General features: G+C 43.4%; 1 protein-coding gene across 1 annotated transcript in view; it reads left to right on the top strand.

The window, feature by feature from the left end:
* LOC100078016 (atrial natriuretic peptide receptor 1-like) overlaps positions 1 to 26,705 on the top strand; it is a 74,479-nt gene that overhangs the window by 36,321 nt on the left and 11,453 nt on the right. Inside the window, exons 11-19 of the mRNA XM_001509080.4 lie at positions 5,740 to 5,883; positions 7,046 to 7,167; positions 8,095 to 8,236; positions 10,685 to 10,733; positions 13,417 to 13,521; positions 14,394 to 14,513; positions 14,846 to 14,939; positions 20,085 to 20,172; positions 22,001 to 22,140. Of these exons, the coding sequence (XP_001509130.2) occupies positions 5,740 to 5,883; positions 7,046 to 7,167; positions 8,095 to 8,236; positions 10,685 to 10,733; positions 13,417 to 13,521; positions 14,394 to 14,513; positions 14,846 to 14,939; positions 20,085 to 20,172; positions 22,001 to 22,140 (1,004 nt within the window). The remainder of the gene's footprint in view (positions 1 to 5,739; positions 5,884 to 7,045; positions 7,168 to 8,094; positions 8,237 to 10,684; positions 10,734 to 13,416; positions 13,522 to 14,393; positions 14,514 to 14,845; positions 14,940 to 20,084; positions 20,173 to 22,000; positions 22,141 to 26,705) is intronic.

The following is a 26,705-nucleotide window of genomic DNA, read 5'->3' as shown; positions in this document are numbered from 1 at the left end:
GTGATAGGGAAGTCTGGGAGAGGACCGGGTTTGGGAGGGAAGATGAGGAGCTCAGTCTTGCTCATGTTGAGTTTTAGGTGGCGGGCCGACATCCAGGTGGAGACATCCTGGAGGCAGGAAGAGATGCGAGCCTGAAGGGAGGGGGAGAGGACGGGTGGAGATGTAGATCTGCGTGTCATCTGCGTAGAGATGGTAGTCAAAGCCGTGAGAGTGAATGAGTTCACCAAAGGAGTGAGTGTAAATGGAGAACAGAAGAGGGCCAAGAACTGACCCTTGAGGAACTCCAACAGTTAAAGGATGGGAGGGGGAGGAGGCGCCAGCGAAGGAGACCGAGAATGACCGGCCAGAGAGGTAAGAGGAGAACCAGGAGAGGACAGAGTCCGTGAAGCCAAGGTGAGATAAGGTATGGAGGAGGAGGGGATGGTCGACAGTGTCAAAGGCAGCAGAGAGGTCAAGGAGGATTAGAATGGAGTAGGAGCCATTGGATTTGGCAAGAAGGAGGTCATGGGTGACCTTAGAGAGAGCAGTCTCGGTAGAGTGGAGGGGACGGAAGCCAGATTGGAGGGGGTCCAGGAGAGAATGGGAGTTAAGGAATTCTAAGCAGCGATTGTAGACGACTCGTTCTAGGATTTTGGAAAGGAAGGGTAGTAGGGAGATAGGGTGATAACTGGAGGGGGAAGTGGGGTCAAGAGCGGGTTTTTTTAGGATGGGGGAGATGTGGGCATGTTTGAAGGCAGAGGGGAAGGAGCCATTGGAGATTGAGTGGTTAAAAATAGAAGTTAAGGAAGGGAGGAGGGCAGGGGCGATGGTTTTAATAAGGTGAGAGGGAATGGGGTCCGAGGCGCAGGTAGAGGGGGTGGCACTTGCGAGGAGGGAGGAGATCTCCTCTGAGGATACTGTAGGGAAGGATGGAAAAGTAGGGGAGAGGGTTGGTGGGCGGGAGGGGAGTAGCGGAGGGGTGACTTTGGGGAGCTCAGACCTGATTGTGTTGATTTTTGTGATGAAATAGGTGGCCAGATCATTGGGGGTGAGAGATGGGGGAGGGGGAGGAACAGGGGGCCTAAGGAGAGAGTTAAAGGTCTGGAACAATCGGCAGGGGTGACGGGCATGGGTGTCGATGAGGGAGGAGAAGTTTTGCCTGGCGGAGGAGAGGGCAGAGTTAAGGCAGGAAAGGATAAATTTGAAGTGTGTGAGGTCGGCTTGGTGCTTGGACTTTTGCCAGCAGCGCTCAGCAGCTCGAGCATAGGAGCGTAGGAGGCGGACAGAGGAGGTGATCCGGGGCTGTGGGTTAGTGGAGCGAGAGCGGCGGACGGAAAGGGGGGCGAGAGAGTTGAGATGAGTAGAGAGGGTGGAGTTGAGAGCGGAGACCTGATCGTCGAGAGTGGGAAGTGAGGACAGGGCGGCAAGGTGAGGAGAGATGCTTTTGGAAAGACGGATGGGATCGAGAGAGTGGAGGTCTCTGTGGGGCAGTAGCGAAGATTTGCAGGGGGAGGGAGTGTGAGAGATGAGGCAGGTGAGAAGGTTATGGTCAGAGAGAGGGATTTCAGAGTTGGTGAGGGAGGAGATAGTGCAGCGGTAGGAGATGACGAGATCGAGGGTGTGACCGAGTCGGTGAGTGGGCGCGGTATGGTGGAGGAGGAGGTCGGCAGAGTCGAGGAGGGATAGCAGACGGGAGGCAGAGGAGTCATTGGGTACATTCATATGGATGTTGAAGTCTCCGAGGATCAGAGTGGGCAGAGAGAAGGAGAGAAGGAAGGTGAGAAAGGGGTCTAGGTGGTTGAAGAAGTCGGAGGTGGGACCAGGAGGGCGGTAGATGACAGCGACAAGTATCTGGAGGGGGTGGTAGAGGCGAATGATATGGGCTTCGAAGGAGGGGAAGGAGAGGGAGGGGGGAGGAGGGATAGTGCGGAAGCGGCAACGGGGCGAGAGGAGGAAGCCGACGCCTCCTCCCTTACCGGTGAGTCTGGGGGAATGGGAGAAGGAGAGGCCTCCGCTGGAGAGAGCAGCGGCGGAGACCGTGTCTTCGGGAGTGAGCCACGTTTCTGAAAGGGCGAGGAGGAGGAGAGAGCGGGAGAGGAAAAGGTCATGGACGAAAGGTAGCTTGCCTGTAATAGAGCGGGGGTTCCAGAGGCCACACTTGAAAGTAGCTGTGGGTGCAAGGGGGGGAGGGGGGAAAGGGCAGGGGGAGGGGAGGGTTTGGATGGGAAGGAGGTGATGGGGCCCTGGAAGGGGAGGGGGGATGAGGGGTAGCGGTGGGACAGGAGGACTGGGATGGGGCGTGGGTGGGGAAGAGAGAAGGGGGGAGGGGGTGAGGAGGTGGTTTGGTGGGGGGGAGAGTAGGGGGAGGGGGAAGAGGGGTAGCGCTGGTAAAGTGGGGTTCTAGGGCGGGGGAGGGGAGGTGGGGAGGAGGCAGAGGAGAGAGCGGGAAAGAGCTGACCGAGAGAGGGGAAGGGGAAGGGGAGGATAGGAAGGGGTGGGAGGAGGGACATGGCGAGGCCAGAGAGGTGGGTGGCAGCACTGACAACAATAAACAGTAACAAACGAAATCGGTAATATAGCAACATGATACACTATGATACAATACAGTAGTGTTAATAAGCGGGCGATGACCAGGGTCGGGGGGTAGGCTCGATTAAGGGCCGACCTGATCAAACTCAAAGTCAGGCGGCTGGTGAGGCCGGAGAGGTGGGTGGCAGCACTGACGACAATAAGCAATAACAAGCGAAATCGCTAATATAGCAACATGGTACAGTAAGATACAATACAATAGTGTTAATAAGCAGGCGATGACCAGGGTCGGGGGACGACCCGACCCTACCCGATCAGACTCAAAGTCAAGCAGCTAGCGCCCCAGAGAGTCCCAGAGCTCATGACCAAATGTCCCTGAGGCGGCGGGGCTGAGGTTGTCCGGGGTGGGTTGCGGCCGCGGCGGCTAAGGTAACATGGTGAGAACAAAGACATCGTCGCCCAGGGCGCGGGCGGGGGAGATGAATCACCTCAAGGGGGAAGAGGGAGTGAGGCCTTCCCAACATGGCCGCTTCAGGCGGAGTGGGGGGGGGCGGTTGGGGAGCACAATGTCCCCGGCCCGAGCAGTTACTGCATCTGTAAAATGGGGATTAAGACTGAGCCCCATGTGAGACGGGGACTGTATCCAACCTGATTACTTCATATATACCCCACTGCTTAGAACAGTGCTTGGCATATAGCAAGCACTTAACAAATACCATAATTATTATTATTGTTCGTCCATATAAATGTATGCGCATATCTGTCCCCCCGCCCCCCAGCTCTCTCGCTGTCTCTATTCTTCTCTGACTTCCTCTCCTGATGTTTGGGCTGCCTCCAGTAGGTTCCAACCCCTGGAAGCCTGTCCCATTCCACTCAGAGCTCTTTATGGGACAGGAGGAGAGTTAAAAAAAATACAGTCCTGTTGTAGCTCATGTAGAGCTAGGCACATCTCTGGTTCATTCATTCATAAGGTTCCAAGAGGAGAAGCTGTAGGGTTTCCTTTCATAGCCATTGAAGTCAAGCAGATAGCTTAATGGAGTTTGGCTTCAGGGCTGCTTCAGATACTTGATCATCCTGAGATGTGAAAGAAAGGTTGACCTCCATGATGGTTGCCCCGACTCACATGGCATTGCATGCATTAGGCCAGGCACACAGCATAACATAATGATATTTATACACAATGATGTTGTACTGCAGTCCACCCAAACCTAGAGAGGGTTTTTTTGAGGGGGCTGGGGGTGAGAAGGGTAGGAAGCACCTGGCCTCTGGCCCCTGGATCCCCTGGCCCCTGGATCCAGAGCCATTGAATTCCCCTCCCAGCTTCTTGTTAACACAAGCACCAGTTCTGAGTTGGGAAGAGGGAGGCTGGGAGCTTTCCATTTTCCAAGTGCAGTTGCCCCACAACCACCCCCTCTGAGGCCGTGCCCTGAAGCCACTGCCTCTCTCGCTCTCCATCTGAAGCCGGCCCTGCTCTGCTATGCTCAACTCCTCTATCTCTGGCCTGGGAAAGCGGAGCTGGATGAAAAAGTGCCAGAATGCTGTCCCACCATGCTTTAGCAGGCAATCGTCCTGGGTTTATTCCAATTAATCCTTTTCTAAAGTTTTATTTGAGTGGCATTTGGAAAGGAAGGCATTCTATTTTTAAATATGTATTCCCAGTTCTCGAGGAGTGCTATGGAATAAAAAAAAGAAAAGAAAAGATCAACGTCCATATTTTTTTCATTCAGCAGAGAAGCAAGCCACTGACAAATCTTTTTTTTATTTATCCCCTTCCTGGACTCAGTCTCAAATGCCATATTTACTTCTAGGCATTTTCAGGTTTCATTAGTGACTATTGAATTTTTATATCTTTTCTGATCCAATATCATAACTACTGCATTAAAAATATCCCAAAGATTCTCACTTGTCACTGGCCAGGTAACATCTCTGAGTATTAGAAATTTCACAGTAAATAACCTATGTTTGTAATGCCATTAGCAGTGCTGCACAAAAGCAGCTCTTCATCTTTACTTTAAAGCCAGGGGAATTCAGAAATACCTTGGCTCTTTGTGAAGATAAATAGCAACAGGGATTTGAGGGAAGTTAACTGATAAATTGATAAATCTGTCCAAGCTAGGAGACTAGAACAACCTCCAAAATTAAAGGATCCCACTCTTGTAGTAGTGAAGTCAAACATTCTCATGCTAGAAAAGAAAATTGATCTCCAAAGAGAAATTAGACAGAAAATGTCCCGGCAAAAGCTATCATTATAAAACAGGACTTTAATTCTAGTTCTGTAATGCTAAAGAGCTTATTTGTGTGTGGTGGGTTTTTTTTTGTGTGTGTGTGCAAAGCTTGAACTTGACCCAGTTCCAGTCTAGAATAGAGAGAGAATATTCCAGAACTTCATTACCAGCAACTCTAGATGCATGTAATCTGAAAGAGAACATTTCTGGGATGCATTTTGGGAAATGTAACATTAATAAATTTGATCAGGGGCTTTGACTCAGATGGAAAAGAATGAAATGAAATTTGATGTTTTGTTAATTCAATGACAAAGTCCTATTTTGATGATAAACTTGTTATTTACATGCCTTAAAATATGGTGGGTGCTGTATGAAATACATGGAAACCTTCAGTCAAATTTAATATACGAGACAACTAAAAAGTGGATGAAAACTGCATTTCCCACCCCCATAGTCATATAAAACAAAGAGAAAAAACTCTTTTGGAAAAAGATGAGTTTTTTTCACTGATTTTGAGATTTTCTTCTTTTCCACACAACCCCAGAATTGCTTTCTCTTTGGTTGTTTCTAACCTTAATAACATGAAATGCTGCTTGCATTGCAGCCTCTTCACAAAATCCTAAAGACAAAAAAAAAGACTTTCCTAATCTTGGTATTTACAGTGCCTGAGTATGACCAGCCTTCAGCCACAATATTTGAATTTTGGGATGAACCAGAATACTAACCCTGGAGTGATAAGGCTGCTACTATTAATATTAATAACAATAATTTCTATTTACTTTCCTTGTTAACTTGTTCCAACTCACTTGTAGGCCCGAATCAACATTGCTTTGATACTGGCTGAGTATATATAAGCACATTTTTACCACATCCTTTAATCTCTATAATTACCTTCCTTAAGTGGTCAAAAAAATTAAGGATTGCTTTTCGTTGTTTTTTTAAAAATAGAAAACTTAGAAATAGTGCCCTACTCAAATTCTATCTGCTTCTTTTTGATTTTTCACAGAGAACTTGATCATCCAAACCTCTGCAAATTCATTGGAGGGTGTATTGAAGTGCCAAATATTGCCATTGTGACTGAATATTGTCCAAAGGGAAGCCTGAATGATGTTTTGCTCAATGAGGATATTCCTCTCAACTGGGGCTTCCGGTAAGAGACAGACTCTGTAAATGATGAGCAGTATAGCCATCAGGCCAGATCATTGACCTCCATCCCCCTGCTTGTTACCCAGTTGTGTGGCCTGGTGAAAAGAGCACGGGACCTGGGTTCAAATTTCGACTCCTCCGCTAGCCTGCTCTGTGACCTTGGGCAAGTGACTTCACTGCTCTGGGCTTCAATTTCCTCAGTTGTCAAAGGGGGCTAAGATTGATTGGGAGCCCCATGTGAGGCAAGGACTGTGTCTAATCTCATAACTTTGTTTTGAGTGCAGGACTTAGTGCATAGTAAGAGCTTAATGAATGCCATTATGCTTTTTATTCCAAGTAGGTTAACTAACCAGGGCTTAGTTTGTCCTAGGTTTGCCAGGGCTAAGACCCAAGACATGATGGCAAAGGACCAGAACCAGTTCCAGAGCTCTACACCTTGAGAAAGAATCCTGGCACTTTTTATCCCTAGTAGGTAGAGGGGAGGGCTAGAGCCAGTAAAGAACCTGAGAGCTACGTGTGAGTGATGTTGGCCAAAAGAAGCAGAAGCTGCTTCCAAAACCTCTCTCCTTCTCCTCGCCACTACCTCCAAACTTCACTCTCAGACCTTTTACGACAAAATGGATTAATCAGAGGAAGAGATAACAGCTTCCCCAGAACTTCTCATGGTACAGATTAAGCACTGGTTATGACAGAAAATGTGTGGTTTAAAATGGTAATGCAATATTTTCTCTTTGGAAAAGTTAGTCAATCGTATTTGAGTGTTTATTGTGTGCAGAGCACTGTACTAAGTGCTTGGGAGAGTACAATATAACAAATTGTCTCAGGTCTCACAGTAGGTGTGCACAATTATCCTGTAAAAAAATGGAACTGCACAGGTCTCCTTGAGGTGCTTATTCTTTGTTATCATTTCTTCCTTTGGTTTTTCAAGTTATTACTCTGTCCAATTGCTTTCTAGGGTCAAGGTCAGGGCAGAAAAGGAAAAACAAATAATTAAAAAGAAGAAATTTATTCCTCAGATTAGACATAAGGAGCTTAGTTCATGCTGTTGAAGAGTACAGGATTTGGAAGTTGTCAACTCAATATTTTATCTTGGAATCCTAATAATATTGGTCTCAAAGCCTGCCTTCAGATGTGAGTATGACACCCTGGGTCATTCTGTCTTTCAGGTTTTCTTTTGCTACAGACATTGCCCAAGGAATGGCTTATCTCCATCAGCACAAAATGTACCATGGACGGCTAAAATCTAATAACTGCGTTATAGATGATCGCTGGGTTTGTAAAATTTCAGGTAAAGGAAAAAATAAAGAAGACTCTGTACCTCTTCTTTCATCTTTGAAAAGAATTTTTCAGTCAAGGATCACAGAGTACCTCATCTCTCAATGCTTACACACAAGGGAGGCTGACATAATTATCCCCATTCTACAGGTCAGACCAGCCCGGGTGTTGTGTGGGGTTAGCTGTGGAAAAAAAAAAGTGGAAATATTAATATGGCTTACAAAATGGATGCGGTTCTCCAAAATATGCACAATACAGAAAATAAATAGAAGAATCTCATAATTTCATAGTGCAAACTATAGACAAGACTACTTACATTTATGTTTATATTTCAAATCAGTCCTTCTTAACCTCCTTTCAATACTCTAAAATAACAAGACCTAAAAGAGGCACCTACATCTTCCGTATTCATAAGCCAGTGCACTTTTCATCAAAAAACATTGATTCTCTAGTACGATATTATCTTTTGATTAGATAGGGAAGCATCTACTTGGGAAATGACAGCAGGGAGGTTTTTCTCGTATTGCTTTCTCCAAACGACTCCTTTACAAATTTGAGAACAATGTCATTTATTTATAATAGTGTCTGTCTCCCTGTCTAGACTGTAAGCTCGTTGTGGGCAGGGAATGTGTCTACCAACGCTCCCAAGCACTTGGTAGAGTGCTCTGCACACAGTAAACACTCAATAAATACCACTGAAAAAATGTTGTCGCCAGTTTGATACTCACAATCAGCATGACTTATACTCAGTTATCAAGTAGAGAAGTCTTTGATGGTCTTTGAAATGATGATGTCCCCTATTCCTACACTTCATGGACACTTACTTAAATCATAAATAATACTGATTTCATTGCTAATATAATAATTATATTATTAATCATAACATAGTTGCCAAAGGATGTTGGTACTGAGTTCTTATTTTACTTTTTCTTTTGAATAGATTTTGGTTTGAAATCATATAGAAAAGAGGATTCATATGAGGATTTTAGTTCCTATCAACAACGATTAAGGCAAATGTATTTGGCACCAGAAGCTCACTTGATAACAAATTTAGAACCATCTGCACTGGGGGATATATACAGGTGATCCTTGTCCTTTTCTGCTTAAATATTTGCTAATGACTGATTAGACATAAATCTATTCTTTATCATCATCCTCATCATCAGCAAAAACAACATTTACTGATCATCTTTTGTGTGTAGAGCAATCAACTAGACACTTGGTAATATACCACAGAAGAAAAAGACACAGTCCCTGCCCATAAGCAGCTTGCATTCTAATTAGGGAGTCAAGTAGATTTAGGACTGTAAGCACCTTGGGATCAGGGATGGTGCCTACCATTTCTGTTGTATTGTACTCTTCCAAGCACTTAGAACAGTGCTCAGCATGGGATAAGTGCTCAATAAATACCAATAATTGACTGAAATGATCAATCATGCAGTAAGTAAAAGAACAAGAGCAGTGGTACAAATGATAAAAGCAAAAGGAAATAATAAATGAATGGCTAAGTATATGAATGCTATGGGTGGCTGATGGGATGGCATGATCCTTTGTTTTTTTTAATGCTATTTGTTAAGCACTTACCATGTGCCAGGCAATATATTAAGTTCTGAGAGAGATAAAAGCTAATCAGTTTCAACTCAGTCCATGTCCCACATGGGACTCATAGTCTGCTAGGACCTGCTAGATTGTAAGCTCTTTGTGGTCGGACATCATGTTTTTTTCTTCTACTATTGTACTCCTACCTTTCCTCACTGATCTCCTACTACAGTTTAGCCCACTCACTTCACTCCTCTAGCACCATTCATTCAATCGTATTTATTGAGCATTTACTGTTTGCAGATCACTGTACTAAGCGCTTAAGCTTACTCACTAGGTTTGCCCTGATCTCACCTATGTCACCGCCGACACCTTTCCCACATCCTCCCTCCAGCCTGGAACTCCCTTCCCCTACCCTTGCCTGTTGTTGGGTAGGGATTGTCTCTGTTGCTGAATTGTACTTTCCAAGCGCTTAGTACAGTGCTCTGCACAAAGTAAGTGCTCAATAAATATGATTGAATGAATGAATGAATGAGTATATGCCAGACCACAGCTCTCCCATGTTCAAAGCCTTATTAAGTTCACACCTCCTCCAGGAGGCCTTCCCTGATTAAAGCGTCTTTTTTGCAGTTCCCTCTCCGTTCTGCGTTATCGATGCACTTGGATATATGACCTTTGAACATTTGATATTTACCCCATCCTCAACCCCACTGCACTTATGTACATATATATAAATTACATATTAAAAATCTTTTCTTCATATTATTGTCTGTAACCCCCTCTAGACCGTAAGCTTGTTGTAGGCCGTGAATGTGAATGTGTCTACCAATTCTGCTATATCGTACTATCTCAAGCACTTAGTACAGTGCTCTGCACACAGTTGATAATAAATACCACTGATGACCAGGTAGGTGAGAATTAAATCAGGGGATGTATCTTTGAGGAAAAAGCTATTTAGGAGGACTTCGAAGGCGAGGAACTGAGCCAGAAAATTCCAAGATATGCCTGGGAAGTGTCCATGGCTGTGTTTATAGTGGTGGCTGTGGTGGCGGCAGCAGCAGCAGGAGGAAGAGGAGGGAGAACATGGGTTGAGGGAAGTTGGGCTACCTCTGCTCTTCTTCTCCACTTCCCAGCTACTGCTCCACTGCTATCATTGCTGCAGTTGTCAGGTCTCCTTCTGCCATCCCATTTAGGAGCAGGACCTTAATAAGTTCCACAACAGATTTTTCATGAGGGGACAGAACCCCCAAATCCATGACCATTCTGTCCAATATGCTTCATCTGGTCACATCAAACTATGTCGAGGGGGAAATTCACAACACTTTTTTTAATGGCATTTGTAATGGGCTTGTGAGGCGGGGAGGATAGTGATGCTGTCTACAGTGAGGGGAAAGATAGGGGAAGACAAGGTTTGGGTGAGAAGATGAGGAGTTCTGTTTTGGACACATTTAAGTTTGAGGTGTTGACAAACATCTGTACCAATGTAGACATAGCCAGGCTTTGGTATAAATATGTATAATTTGCTGGATTCTGGTCAGTCTGTGCTTATTGGATTCCCATACATTTCATGATTTGGGGTGGGTGTGGGTGGGCCAATAGTATATCTATGGAAAAGTAGTACAAAATCAGAAACAAAGTTTTTAAAGTATTCTCCGAATGCAAGCAAAAGATGTCTATGTTGCACCAAGTGATGTGGGGATTCTTTAAAGCATCTGCAGAATCTGGATAATATAAGCCCTTAGTACAGTGCTCCACACACAGCAAGTCCTCAATAAATGCAGTTGAGTGAACAAACCTAAACTGGGCAATTTAGGTCCCCCAAAATTCACTTAGGAACCTAAATGATCCTTGATCACATTCTCCAGATGCTTTTCAAATCTCCACATCGCTTTGCGCTTCCTTGATAAAGTGACTGATGAAAATCTCCAAGTTTTCTTTATGAGTCATGTTAAAGATTTTCTCCTCTAAATGGTCTGGGTGTCTTTCTGCAGCTATGCCATCATCCTTTTGGAGATTGCGACAAGAAATGACCCTGTGCCGGTAAGACTTTAATTTTGTGTCCCTCAAACTATTGAGGAGCTATCCTCTTCATTCACTATTACCTCACACAAATGTCAGTCTCTGGTTGAGTTGAGAGCAAACTTCCTTCCTTCAGAGTCCCACCAAAATGTTTTTTTCCAGAGAACAATGCCATGTCTCTGATTTACTCCTGCAAGTTTATAAAGCATGAACCTCTGAACTGTATATGTTTGGATTTAAGGGGAGAAAGAGGTGAAGTAAGAACAATGTTTTATCCTGTAAATTCCAGGTCTCCCAATTGTTGAGGAGTCTTTTCCCCATAAAGCTCGGCATATTGAATTCAAAGAGAAAGGCACTAAAAATACTCAGGCTTAGTTCGGAACAGTCACATCCTCTGGGATTTGGTAGCTTTGACCACATTTCAACCAGGGAAGATGTAGAACCTGGACTTTTGTTCTCCTAAAAATATCCATTTCAGTATATCATTGTTCATCTAATTCTTGTTGTTTGATTTGGGGAAAGATTCCCACTCAATTTTGTAAACATTTAGGTCATGTGGTTTACTTTTGCAAATTATATTGCATGTTAAAAAAATAGATCAGGAGAAGATAAAATATTTGATTTTTTTGCTGATCTTTTTTCGTATGGATTATTTTCGATATCAGTAGAAAGAATGGACTATTTTGGCTAAAATCTACCTCTGAGTTGGGTCTCAAAAGCAAATTGCAGAGTTTGCAAATGAAATCCAGTGTAATTTCAGTCATAAATTTTTCCTGCTGCTGCACAAAAATGCAGTGGAAAGGTAATAGGAAAAGTCAACAGAATGAAAGGATGTAATCAGAAAATGTCTTAGTTCCAATTTTGTAAGAGTGATGAAGAATATGCATTATGGTAATTACCATAATATTCATGTAATTAAACTAGTCCTACCTCCTTGTCTAGCCTGATTATCTTCCTTCTATGAAAAAACAAGGTTTTTTATTATTATTATTCCCTACAATGGAATTTAAGCATAATTTTACAGGGTATAAACCACAATTGATGTATCATTATTCTCCATGGTAACTGATTCATGCTCCTGACACCTGGTCCTTCTAGTTCCCGAAGGCATTCATTCCACTGGCTAATCATCAATGGTTCATGACACTAGTATAGACTTCATGAGAGGAGGACATTTCTGTACTTTCTGGAGAAGTCCTAGGCCGCTCCCTGATGGATAATCTCCTCCTCCTCCTCCCCCTTCTCCTTCTGCTTCTCCTCCTCCTCCATCTCTTCCTCCTCCTCATCCTCCTCCTCCTAATCCTTGGAACCCTGTAAAATAGTGTATTCCTGAAGTATAGTCCCCTCTTCATCCAAAGGCCACACTCGCTTGCAAAGCCTCCTGTCCAATTTGCATCCTTCAAAGGATGCAAACAAGGAGAAAGATTTTGTTTGGGCTTTCTCCCCGAAGCAATGACAGCAGCTCCCATCAGTAAAGGGAATGGACCTTTTTTTTTCCCCATGGTATTTGTTAAACGCTTATTATATGCCAGGCACTGTACTAAGCACTGGAGTAGATACAAATGAATCAGGTTGGACACAGCCCTTGTCCCACATGGGGCTCACAGTCCTAATCTCCATTTTAAAGGTGAGGCACATAGTCCATCAAAACCCACCATTACGTTTAAGTGAAACATAGTGTCAAAGTGAAGTGGTAGATTTGAAAGCAGCTGCCTCAGTTTGCCAATGTGGAATAACTAGAGATCAAACTGCTGCTAATGCTATTTCTGGGTCAGGCCAATAGTCCATCCAAGCAAGCAGAAGTAAGGAAGTACCTGATGGAGCTATGCCATCAGTGGTGATGGTTTCCGACCTAAGAACCACCTATGGCGTCTCAAGTAGTGGACACAGAAGGAATCTTGAAAATAACTAGCTAACATAGGGAGGGAAGATTACAGCAGATTCCAAAGTGGCAGTCCTGGCAACCCTATGCTGGCCTATGACATTATGGCCCAACATCAGCACTGCACTGCTATTTTCACTATAAATGAGTTTTGTCTGTAAATTTCTTCCATACACTTTGCACCATGCTACACCCTTGCCTGCCTAATCACTTCTTGCACTCACAGTCCCAGCAGGAACATGATGGGCAGGGATGAAAAAGGGCGAGTGATTCTGAGCCAACCCTTAATTGTGTACTAGCATCATCCCAAACTGTCCCTGTAGTAACCAATTCTGGACTACTTGTTCATGAATTAAGCCAAATCCCTCTTGAATCTACCACTATTCTCTAACTGCACAACCCACTCTAGTAACAAATTACATGTTTACCACTTACTGTGTGAAGAAGATAGAGCACAGGCTTGGGAGTCAGAAGGACCTGGATTCTAATTCTGGCTCTACCACTTGTATGTTGTGTGACTTTAGGTAAGTCACTTCACTTCTCTGTGCCTCAATTACCTCATCTGTAAAATGGGGATTAAGATTGTGATCCCATGTGGGACATGGACTTTGTCCAACGTAATTAACTGCATCTACCCCAGTGCTTAGTACAGTGCCTGGCACCTAGTAAATGCTTAATGAATACCATAAAAAAGTATTTGCTTTGCTTAAAACAGTTCCCATTTTTACTTTGGTACTGTCAGTTTAGCACTTCATTATTGATTTCTTTTAATGCTAAAACTTCCCTGTTCTCTTGAGACACCTCTGCTTTCCTTTTCTCCAGAAAGAAGAGTCTCATTCAGTAGAGTATTCTTTATGTCTCCCTCTGCAAGAATTAATTACTGGGAAGTCTGAAAATTCCTGTCCATGCCCTTCCGAATATGCAGAGGTAAGAATGGGACAGGCTGTCTCAATGTACTATTTGGATGCATTTTTAATCAGTTGATCAATGAATGGTATTTACTGAATGCTATATTAGTCACTTGAGAGACTACAATACAATAGAGTTGGTAGATATGTCCCTGTCCATAAGGAACATACAGCCTAGAGGGAGAGACAGACATTAAAATAAATTATAGATAGGGGAAATTGCAGAGTGTAAGGATGTCTACATAGGTTCTGGGGGCTGTGGGTGAGGCAAGTATCAAAGAATCAAGGCATATCCGTAGCCACAGCAACGGCTCCTGCAGCAACTAGCCTTCCCAAGATTATATGAGGATTCCTGCTGCAGGTGCTGTTGTCATTCCAGTGATGTAGCTCAAAGTGTGCCAGTCCATCGTGGAATGATCCTGGCATCCATGCTTGTGAGCCCTGAGCAGTGTGCTTTGAGAACTGACAGGGGCTTAGAAGGACTGAGCCTACTACAAGGTACTTTTCAAAGTAAAGCAAAAGGCTGCTGTTCCACCAAAGCTGGACTAATTATTTGCTAAAGTAGAAAAGCTACAGCCAGTCAGAGATCAAGCTTCTGCTCCAGACAAGTTAAGTGTCTTGCCCAAGATCACACAACAGGTAAGTGGCAGAGCTGTGATTAGAACCCAGGTCTTCTGATTCCCAGACCCGTGCTCTTTCCACTAGGCCATGCTGCCCCTTGCAGGGAACATGTCTATCAACTGTATTATAGTGTACTCTCCTAGTGCTTAGTACAGTGCTCTGCACAAAATAAGTGCTCAGTAAATATGATTGATTGATCAGTGAGGTATCATGGGGGATCTGGAATGACAGCCAGTCATAATGTTTTACCCCTCCTTGTAACATCTACAGTTAATCAGGAGATGCAGGAAAAATAATCCTTCCCAAAGACCTACATTTGAGCAAATCAAGAAGCTGTTATACAAGATGAATCCCAATAAAGTGAGCCCTGTGGATATGATGATGACTTTGGTAAGTGTGACCAGCCTAACTGCCCATCTTAAATTACCTTCATCAACACTCCCTATCATAAATGACTATTATTAGCAGGCTGTACGATGTCCTTCAAGAATTCAAGGAATGGCTCAATGAAATATGAGTCTTAGTCCTCAGAGTTTTACAGGCTTTGACTCTGTTGCATCCTAAAGAAATGGTGATAACAAAGACAAGGACCCCAACTCCCAGTGGTCTTCGATTGCCTTCATGAAGTTCAAATCAGGGAGCTTTTCAAAGATCCAGTGAATCTTAACATTGCGTAGGGACTAGTGATCTCCGGCAGTAACTTCTACCTTTGTAATGCCTAGATGGAGAAATACAGCAAACACCTGGAAGTATTGGTAGCAGAAAGAACCCAGGACCTAATGCATGAAAAACAAAAGACAGATCGCTTGTTGTACAGTAAGTTAATGACTGTTACTGAAATGGAGAAAGAAATTCTATGTCCATGCTATTGAATACCCTAAGTGGTAGATAATCATTAGTGATATTTATTGAGCGCTTACTGTGTGCAGAGCATTATACCAAGCACTTGAATGACACGTCCCATTATCCTTCTAAGGGGCCCCCCTTACAGCCCTTGTTGCTTTACTCTAAATCTCCAAGGATCTGTGGCAAATTCTGGCCTCTCCACTGATACATTCATTACCAATGGGAGCCATCTTTATATAAATCCCCTGTTTTCTGGCTCTCTCTATTTAGTGTAGACTATTACCGGAACTATTCAAAGAGCTGCCATGTGAACAGCCTCCAGTATGCACTGGCATTGAACGTAAGGACCAGGGAAGTTCTGTTAGTTCGCTCACATAGAGAAGCAGCATGGCTCAGTGGAAAGAGCCCAGGCTTGGGAGTCAGAGGTCATGGGTTCAAATCCTGGCTCTGCCACTTGTCAGCTGTGTGACTGTGGGCAAGTCACTTCACTTCTCTGGGCCTTAGTTCCCTCATCTGTAAAATGGGGATGAAGACTGTGAGCCTCACGTGGGACAACCTGATTACCCTGTATCTACCCCAGTGCTTAGAACAGTGCTCTGCACATAGTAAGCGCTTAACAAATACCAACATTATTATAAAAGCTGGAGAATTTCTTCCTCCTTGAATTTTCTGAAAACCCTTATTCAGAGTCATGAAAGTATTACTTTCGATAGAACATGTAGAAACACCATCACTTATAGAGACTATGGGTGTAAATTACAATCATGGGGTATTTGGAAAAAGGAGCAGTGTTCAATCACCAATTAATGAAATACTTTGGTTATACAGTATCATATTGCTGCTCATTTATAATCATTTGCTATATATCTAGGTTAGTTATGAATATGTAGATCAACCTTAGCCTTTGGAATCTAAAATTCCAAAAGGAATTAGGAAAATATCATATCACCCTATATTATCTTGCTGTAAATTTAGATTTTTTTTATATGTGACTCAAATAAATATTCATTCTTTATCCCTCCAGGGGTCCCATGCTTCCCTCAAACTAAATGAGCACCTTAATGTGGCCACTAAATCACTAAGATTTTAGTTTCTCGCCTAAAGATAGCACTGAAATCTTAGCAAATTTTGCTTTCTCCGCAACCACAGGACTTTTCATGTCATATTTCAATTGTCAGGCTTAGAGGAACAAATGAAACACTTGACAGAAAAGCACCATTTTTTTATCTTTTTTTTTTAGTGACCTTTCAAATTTATGACCAAACTACACTGCAAAATGCCTTACACTGCAGGAATATTTTACCCTTGAGACATTTACTCTGATTTTGTATTCACTTCCTGAATCTCTCATTAGCAAAACTTTCACTGACATTGATATTGTCATATCGATCAACTGATATCAGTAAATTATATTTATTGAGTGCTTAATAAATAATAATGATGGTATTCGCTAAGCACTTACTATATGCTAATCACTGTTCTAAGTGCTGGGGTAGATACAAGGTAATCAGGTTGTCCCTCGTAGGGCTCACAGTCTTAATCCACATTTTACAGATGAGATAACTGAGGCACAAAGTTAAGTGACTTGCCCGAAGTCACACAGCTGATAAGTGGCAGAGCTGGGATTAGAACCCACGACCTCTGACTCCCAAGCCCGTGGGCTTTCCACTAAACCATGCTGCTTCTCTACTTACTGTGATCAGGGCAGCGTACTAAGCACTTGGAAGAGTGCAATAAAACAGAGTTGGTAGTCATGTAACCTGACCACAGTGAGTTTACAGTCTAGTGGGGGAGACAGATATTAATATAAATAAATAAATTATGGATAGGTACATAAGTGTTGAGGGGCTGAGGGAAGGGTGAATAAAGGGTGCAAATCCAATGTCAAGGGTGCCACAGAAGGGAGAGGGAGTAGGGAGAATGAGAAGTTAGTCAGGGAAGGCCTCTTGGTGGAGATATGCCTTCAGTAAGGCTTTGAAGGTGGGGAGAATGATCATCTTTAGGATATGAAGAGGGAGGGTGTAACAGGCCAAAGGCAGGATGTCAGCAGAGGTCATTGGTGAGTAGAAAAGATCAAGGCACAGTGAGTAGGAGTGAAGCATGCGGGGTGGGCTTTAATAGGAAGACAGTGAGGTAAGACAGGAGGGAGCAAGGCCACTGCGTACTTTAAAGCCGATGGTAAGGAGTTTCTGTTTGGTGTGGAGGTGGATGGGCAACCACTGGAGGTTCTTGAAAAGAGGGGAAACATGGAATGAATATTTCTGTAAAAAACTGATCCCTACCAAGCACTTAGTAGAGTTCTCTGCACACAGTATACACTCAATAAATACAATTGACTGATTGAATGAAGTTTGGATTGGAGTGGGGAGAGACAGGAGGCAGGGAGGTCAGCAAGGAGGCTGGTACAATAATCAAAGCAGGGTAGGATAAGTGTTTGGTTTAACATAGTAGCAGATTGGATGGAGAGGAAAGGCCAGGTTTTAGCAATTTTATGAAGGTTGAATAGACAAGATTTAGTGACAGAGTGAATATGTGGGTTAATAATAATGCTGGTATTTGTTAAGCGCTTACTATGTGCAGAGCACTGTTCTAAGCGCTGGGGTAGATACAGGGTGATCAGGTTGTCCCACGTGGGGGTCACAGTTTTAATCCCCATTTTACAGATGAGGGAACTGAGGCACAGAGAAGTTAAGTGACTTGCCCACGGTCACACAGCTGACAAGTGGCGGAGCTGGGATTCGATCCCATGACCTCTGACTCCCAAGCCTGTGCTCTTTCCACTGAGCAACGCTGATTAGTGAATAATAGTAATAATAATAATAATAATGGTATTTGTTAAGTGTTTACTATATGCCAAGCACTGTTCTAAGCACTGTCCCTGACCCACATGGGGTTCAGTCTTAATCCCCATTTTGCAGATGAGGTAACTGGGGCACAGAAAAGTGAAGTGACTTGCCCAAGGTCACACAACAGGCAAGTGGCAGAACTGGGATTAGAACCCACGTCCTCTAGTGCTCTTGCCACTAGGCCATGCTGCTTCCCAGAATGAGATGAGCCAAGGATAACACAAATGTTAGAGGCTAGTGAGACAGGAAGGATGGTTGTGCTGTCTACAATGTTGGGAAAGTCACGGGAGGACAGAGTTTGGGTGGGAAGACAAGGACTTCTGTTTTGGAAATGTTAAGTTTGAAGTGTCAGCATGACATCCAAGTAGAGATGTCCTGAATACAGGAGGAAATGTGAGACTGCAGAGGAGAGAGATCAGGGCTGGAGATTAAGATTTGGGAATCATTTGCATGGAGATGGTAGTTGAAGCCATGGGAGTAAATGAGTTCTCCAAGGGAGTGGGTGTAGTTGAAGAATAGGATACCCAGAACTGAACCTTGAGGGACTACCCCCACCCCCAACAGACACACACTGTTGGGAGTGGGAGGCTGAAGAGCCCACAAAAGAGACTGAGAATGAGTGGCCAGAGAGATAGGAGGAGAACTAGGAGAGGACAGTGTCAATGAAGCCAAGGTTGGACAGAGTCGAAGGCAGCTGAGTGTGACCTTTGAGAGGGCAGTTTCTGTGGAGTGAAAGGGGCAGAAGCCAGATTGGAGGGATCAAGGAGAGAACTGGAGGAGAGGAACTGGAAACAGTGGGTGTAGGCAACTCGCTCAAGAAGTTTGGAGAGGAATGGTAGAAGGGAGATGGGGCAATAACTAGAGGGAATCATGGGGTCAAGGGAGAGGGGTTTTTTAGAACAGGGGAGACGTGAGCATGTTTGAAAACAGTGGGGAAAAAGTCACTGAAGAGCAAGCAATTGAAGATGATGGTCAGGGAGGAAGGAAGGGAGGGAGCAAGTGTTTTGATAAGATGTGAGGGAATGAGGTTGGATGTGCAGGTTGAGGGGGTGGATTTTGAGAGAAGGCAGGAGACTTCCTCTTGAGATACTGCTGGGAAAGATGGGAGAGTTGAAGAAGGGTAGCAGTAGAGACAGACTGGAGAGGCCGAGGGGAGATTTTAGGGAGATCATGCCTGATGGTTTCAATTTTCTCAATATAGTAGGTGGTCAAGTCATTAGGAGCAAGAGATCAGGGAGGCAGGGGGACCTGGGGTTTGAGGAGGGAGTTGAACATCTGGAACAACTGGTGAGGGCAATGGGCATGGGAGTCAATAAAAATGGAGAAATGATTTTGCCAGGCAGAGGAGAGGGCAGAGTCAAAGCACGCAGGGATGAACTTGCATAGGCATCTTGAGGACAGGTGTCATATCTATTTAACTTGTTTGGCCAGCGTAAGCACAAAATAGGTGTTGTAGAAGCACAGTGGTCAGTACCTTGCATGAGTCCCTTCTCATCCAACCATGCCCTCTGAGCTGTTTTGTTTCTACACCTGTCTGATTGTCTCCTAACCACTTTAAGTGAACAAGAATAACTCTGGTGACTAGAGCCTCTAGGAGTGGTGTAATACCAAGAGTTGGAACGCGATGGGCCTTTAGGCCTGGACTTGTTTTTTTATGGCCAAGCCACCATTTAATGGAAGCGGGCACATCCCATATCCTCTTCTCTCCTTTGTTTCATTTTATTTGTCTTAGGGAATTTGGTTTGTCAAGCTCTTGAGACAGAAAGAAACCAGGATTCCTAACCTCCTTATCAGTAATATTTGCCCATCAGATCCTTAAAATGGAAAGAACCAGGCAGGGCCTAATAATTGCCTCAGTAGAATTTGCTGCTATTTGTATTAGGGTACATTCAATGATTTGTGCTCTTCCATCACCCTGTGAAGATAGGCTGCTGTACCAACTGTATATAAAGAAACCCCCTATTGCTTGAAGTTGAGTTGGCCTAGAGGAAACTCTGCCCATGCCAGCACTCCCTAAAAGTGCTAAAAGAAGTGCTAGTGGTAATAAACTTTTCTCTGACATACCTTTTAGAACACAATGCAGAGTCCGTGAAGGTTTCTTCCACAGTATCTAGCAATGTTACTTTTTGTTGTGGTAGTAATGATGACGACAATGATGATTGTGATGAAGAATTGCACACAGAAGAAATCTTGTAATATGAGGATTACGCTCTGTGAGTACTGTTTCTTTGAGAATGACAATTGTCAATCTTCCTTAATTTGAAAACAGGTATGTTACCCAAGCAAGTTGCAGATGATCTAAAGCAAGGTAAACCTGCCCAAGCCCAAAGTTACATTAGCGCAACGATCTTTTTCAGGTAAGCTAATATGAATAGGCTTAGGGCTATAATTCTAAATGCATATAGGGAACAAGTGATTCTCCTTGAACTGCTTATGTGTAGATTAGAAAAAAGTTTAGAAATGATAAAGAAAATTTAGTTGTTTGAGTAAAGTGGCAACATGGGTTTACAAATTGCCTCATGCCATGCCATTAATGAAATAGGCTTTAAGTAATTTTGTTAAATTATTTTTGAGCTAAAAGGCATGCACATTTTAGCAAAACCAGCAGGAAATTACTTAAAAAAGGTACATTTATGCATCTCAGGGAATATGTGTTTTTAAATTTGAAGTAAATAGGTCACTCATTTCCTCACTCCCATAACAAAGCAAACTGGGGAAATATCAGCTCTGAGGCTGAATTGAGGTCATTTTACTTGAAGCCAATTTGTGAATTTCAAATAAATCCATAAAATTTCAGCTGCACATATTGAAGCTGAAAAATATCAAAAGTTTGCAGAGAATACATACACACATGCACACACAAGCATTTTATTAGAGGAGCTCAGTTAGCTTATTAGACAGGGCACATGTCTACTAACTCTGTTATACTTTACTCTCCCAAGCACTTAATACAGTGCTCTGCACACAGTAAGCACTCAATAAATATGATTAATTGATTGACTGAGCAGACATTTGGTCTCAGTTTCATAGAAGATGAAATGAAAGTTGGGGGAGGAACTAATGACTTAAGTAAGGTCACTCTGAGTCACTTGTTGGAATTTTTCTCAGAGACAAAATGTGGGGGAAGAGGTGGTTTTCACCTAACTCTAAGGGTAATACAACTTAAATTCAGTTCAGTTCAATTGTATTTTTTGAGCGCTTACTGTGTGCAAAGCACTTTGCTAAGCACTTGGGAGAGTACAATATAACAATAAACAGACACATTCCCTGCCCATAGCGAACAAAGGTTAACATAGTATAATAAAAATGATTATGAAAAATAAAATGGTTGCACCATATATAAAATTAACTCATTCCATGGTTCTCTAAATCTTACTATAACTCATTTTGTGGATTTCCACATGTATATATATATATATATATACATATATATATATATGATATACTTAAAGCTAAAATACACCATAAGTTTAATTATGACTTTCTCTTAAGCAACCTTCCATAGGTATGACTTTGAATTTATAGTACCACATCACAGCTGTGACTCCCTTAGATGTGACACCTACTTAAAAGAGACTCATTTCTTGTCACTTGGACAGATTTTAGAAAAAAAAGGATTTCCAATCTTCAATCCCACTTTCTCCTCCCTCCATCTCCCCCGTCCCTGTCTTTAGAGTTAAAATGTTTCACTATTCCAAGAATGCTTCTTGTCTGTTGTTTGACCTTAAGCAAGTCACTTAACTTCTCTGTGCCTTGGTTTCCCCATCTGTAAAATGGGGATTAAGATTGTGAGCCCTATGTAGGACAGGGACTGTGTCCAACCCGATTATCTTTTATCTACCCCAGTGTCTAGTACAGTGCCTGGCATATAGTAAGCACTTAACAAATACCACAATCACTATTTTCATTATTACATGTAGTCCCCCCTTCTGGTCATCATGTCTGTTGAACTTGTCCGGTGCAAGGATTGCCGCAGTGAAATGCTGCTGAATTTATGAACACAATCTTGAAGAAAAGAACATTTTTCAAAAGCAATTAACTGGCCAGTCAACTCCTCTGACTCACATTTCTGGTAGCTCAGGAAAAACTGCTGAACAAGTAGATGCCATTGTGATGCTGCTTAGTCAGAACTTGACAAATAACTTTCCTGCTTTAATTATCTTCTTTCTCATTGCATCTTTTCAGTGACATTGTTGGCTTCACCCAGCTGTCTAGTACTAGCACACCATACCAAGTTGTGGACTTCCTAAACAAGCTGTACACTACCTTTGATGAAATCATAGATAACTATGATGTCTACAAAGTGGAGACAATAGGAGATGCATGTGAGTTGGTACAAATGAATTTGGGAGGGGGAGGGTGCAGGAGCGGTAGCTGGGAAGGGAGAATGCCCCAGTAACTCGAGATAAAGTGCAAAGGGAAAAAAATTTGAAGTAAAGGTGAGTCAAGAATAAGACTAGGTGAAAATATTTTCCCCTAGCAAGAACTAGCATCATTAAACCAATAAGGAAAGCCCTGTCTTATGCTGTTATGTAAACATATTTTCTAATTTTAGTTTCACAATTAAGTAACAGACTTTTGATCACTCAGTAGAATCCGGGCTCCCGTGTGTTCATATCCAGGATTGAAAGGTTGAATACTGATAGTGGAAACCTATCACCACACACTGAATATAATTTATGCACTTTACACAAAAATGTTCTACAAATACCTCCTTGCCTACACAGTTCTAAGTCAGATTGTTGGGATGGAATCAGTACTGGACAGGCTCTGAAAAACTGACCAGGAAATCCTTAGCAAGAAGACTTGAAAATGGGGATAGATGGAATTTTTTTTAAAATTCCTGAAATGTCATGAAGTTTTCAGAAACCAACAGTCCTGTTCTCTGACTTGCTCTCCATGGCTGTGGATGTGACCCAGATTAGTCCACAATGACCAGACCATTTCTCAGTGTCCTGCTTGGTTTATCTGGCTTTAGTTGGAATCCACTCTCTGGCAATGATGGTTGTAATATTCCTAGTTGGTTCTGCCACTGTCAGCGCTGTCATTTTGAATCAAGTGGATTCAAGGTGGATTAAAAACTACCTTAATGCATTTTTCCAGCGAATAAATTTTGTAAATTATCAGGAGAAGGTATTTAGTCCATGTTGGGCTGACCTCTTTTGAGAGTCACCCACCCAATCTGTCCTACTTTGCCCAATATATGAGTGGATTAGAATAATGTTGAGGCAGATTCTTTTAGAGCCAAAGCTTCTCCCTAAGTGTGAGCCGCTACTGAAAACTAAATGAACTCTTTCAGACCACTAGGGCATTATTAAGTAAATTAGCTGCTCCAGAGAAGAATTTAGTTACTGAGGCAATCTGCCCTAATGAATGTTTTCCTCAATCCAATCCATCTCTCCCCAAAACCATATTGCCTTACCTCCATGTCTCATAACCAACACTCCTCCTGAACCACTGCTTGGTGTCTGCTTCTTTCTTAGTTTATGCACTGAACTACCCAGCCGACCGAGCTTGTTGTTTGCAGCTCCCTAAAGAGCCTTCATCTGGGGTAAAGTTAGATGGAATCTTTAGGGTTTGCACACAGCTGGGAAGAAACCTCCTCATTCAGAAAAATCCCAACAGAATCTGATTGAACTGTTAAGTTGGGGAGTTGGGGTAGAAAGGTGCAGAAAGTAGTCATCAAACAGCAGTCTAAGGAAAATGTTAGGGGCAGGGGTTGGGTTTAAGGCAAGGTGCTCAAGTTTCCAAGCAAAGACTAGCATTCACATCTCATCAGTTTTCCCACATTTTTTTAACCTGATCTGTATGCTTGCTTCTGGCTTCAATTTAAGCATCCCTTTAGTCAGGATCATGAGAGGCCAGGTAGTAACACTGCATTGTTCATTTTGTGAAAAATAGCTCTTGGTTTTCTGAATTGTTCTTGTCAAAACAACTTGTTGGTCTCAGCAATTGGTGCATATAGTCTCATGTATAGCCTAAACCTCTTACCATTGGCTTTAGAGCACTAAATAGCTCTCCCCTTACTACCTAACCTGGCTGATTTCCTACTACAATGTAGCCTGAAACCTAATACCAACCAATTCACTGTATCTTGATCTGGTCTCTCTCACTGCTGAGCCCTTGCCTATGTCCTCCCTCTGACCTGGAACTCCCACCGCTTCATATTAGACAGACGACCACTTTTCCCATCTTCAAAACCCTATTAAAATCAAATATCTTCCAAGAGAACTTCCTCAACTAAGCCCTCATTTCCCTCTTCTTTCTGTATCCCCTATGCACTTTGATCTGTATCCTCTAAGCACTTTATATTCACCCTACCACCAGCTCCACAGCACTTATGTACAAATCCAAAATTTTTTTAATGCCTGTTTCCTTCTCCAGACTGTAATTTCTTTGTAGGCTGGGAATCTGCCTACCAACTCTGTTGTATTCTCCCAAGCATTTATGGCTCAGTGGAAAGAGCATGGGCTTTGGAGTCAGGGCTCATGAGTTCGAATCCCAGCTCTGCCACTTGTCGGCTGTGTGACTGTGGGTAAGTCACTTAACTTCTTTGTGCCTCAGATCCCTCATCTGTAAAATGGGGATTAAGACTGTGAGCCCCACGTGGGACAACCTGATTCCCCTATGTCTACCCCAGCGCTTAGAACAGTGCTCGGCACATAGTAAGCGCTTAACAAATACCAACATTATTAACATTATTATTATTTAGTAAATTGTTCTGCACACAGTAAGTGCTAGATAAATATCATTACTTGATTGATTAATGGCTGCTTGGTAGACAACATCTCTTGAGACAACTAATCTCTGATTGCTCAAAATGTGGTTGTGACTTCATTTATTGGGGCAGAAGTCATGTATTTAAATGATGGCAGTGGAAATATTCTGCATATTCTTCAAAGGGCCCCATTCTCAGTGGCTAAAGGGGTGTTAGGGGAGATCACTGAAGTGTTTTGCTTTTTTAAAAGCATATTCTCCCCTTGTGCATGAGGGACCACAAGAGGTGGCCCCACATTCTCAAAAGTGATAACTGTGCCAGGCTAATTGACTGACATTTCACTGATTGCTTTACAAAGCAATTTTACCCCCTTTCAACTCCACTTTGGGTCAATTTTGACCCACCTAGTGGTCAGGGGTGAGGCTGGGCAGAGTGAAGAGGAGGCTGGGTGGGAACAGGATCCTGCCCTCTTTGCCCCGGTGCCATTCCCCCTCCTTGCCACTTACCCCCATCCCCAAGGATGCATGGGCTCCAAACCTGTTTTGTACCTTCCTCCACCCTTCCCCCCAAGCAAGAAAAAAAGCTGAAGCCATCAGGTAAGTGGAGAAAACATGGCAAGGTTTCCCAGTCCCCTTCCCTCTGGAGGAGACTTCTTAGAAGCCCCCACAGAGAGGGAAGCTTCCCTGGATTCTTGAGCCTCTCTTGTCCCTCCTACCACACACAACCCTGAAGGACTCGGGAGCTAGCCAAGTCTAGGGTGGGTATGGGGAGGGCTTGAGGGCTCTTGATGAAGAAGCCCAGACTATACTGAATGGGGCTTATGTGTGTGTCTTCCTGACTTCTTGCTGTCCTTCTCTGCCTATCTGTCTTCCCTGTGGGATGGAGAGCAATCGCAGAGTGGAGCTGGAGAGTCAGTCTTCCAATAGAGAGAAGGGGGGTTTCTGGGCACAAAGCAGCCCCAGAGCAGCAGCAGCACCTGTGCCCCTCTCCTTGTGTCTCTCCCATCCCCTTCCCTCAACAGCAGATTTGTCCACAGTCAGATCTGGCCTGGGGGAAACAATCCGAGGAGGGGGTAGGGAAGCATGGTTTCGGATAGGTAGGTTTTCCCACCAATCGGTATATGGCCTGGAAGAAACCAATCAGAGGTGGGTCCAGGGCGATTTGGCAGTCAGTGTGCTGACTGTGTGCAGAGCACTCTACTAAGCTCTTGGGAGAATATAATAAACAGACACGTTCCCTGCCCACAACAAGCTTACAGCCTAGGTTGGGGAGACAGACATTAATATAAATAATGTTATATAAATGATGACTTGTAAACCATTGTTTGGTTCCGGGGAAATCTGATTAAAAGTGGCCAAGAGCCTTTTATTTTCAAGGGAGTTGCAACTTGGCAAACTGCAACAAGCTGCAACTCTGTCATGAACCTGTAGAGCTATCTTTCAGTTGGAAGATAATGAGATCATATCCGTGACTGTGCCAGTGGGAGAAAATCTCTTGCACACATGCACACTGGGCCCACAGAAATCCAGTAGAGAACTTTTTCCATCCCCTTGGAGCTTGGGGGAGCACTGCTCAGACATCACTAGTTAGGAATAGGAAATGTATTACTGTAAGCCAGCAGAAATTGTGTTTAAATTGTTTGCACTAAACTGTCCTCATTCTCTTGCCCAATCCCTCTCTGTCCAGTGGCAGAGGGACTAAAACCCATGTCTCCTGATTCCCAGAGCAGTGCTCTAACCACTCCACCAACAAACAGCAAGGCTGAAAAAAATGAGTATTTCATACTTAATTGTATTTATTGAGTGCTTACTACTACTAATAATAATGTTGGTATTTGTTAAACACTTACTATGTGCAAAGCACTCTTCTAAGCGCTGGGGTAGATACAGGATAATCAGGTTGTCCCATGTGAGGCTCACAGTTAATCCCCATTTTACAGGTGAGGTAACTGAGGCACAGAGAAGTTAAGTGGCTTGCCCACAGTCACACAGCTGACAAGTGGCGGAGCTGGGAATCGAACCCATGACCTCTGACTCCGAAACCCAGGCTCTTTCCACTGAGCCACGCTTACTGTTTGCATAGCACTGTACTAAGTGCTTGGGAAGCACAATTCAGCAACAGAGTCAATCCCTGCCCACAAAAGGCTCACAGTCTAGAAGAGGGGAGACAGAC

This window comes from Ornithorhynchus anatinus, chromosome X5, assembly GCF_004115215.2.
Source record: "Ornithorhynchus anatinus isolate Pmale09 chromosome X5, mOrnAna1.pri.v4, whole genome shotgun sequence".
NCBI classification, from domain to species: domain Eukaryota; kingdom Metazoa; phylum Chordata; class Mammalia; order Monotremata; family Ornithorhynchidae; genus Ornithorhynchus; species Ornithorhynchus anatinus.
The sequence above is the reverse complement of the archived record's forward strand: the minus strand, read 5'-3'. Positions and strand labels throughout refer to the sequence as shown.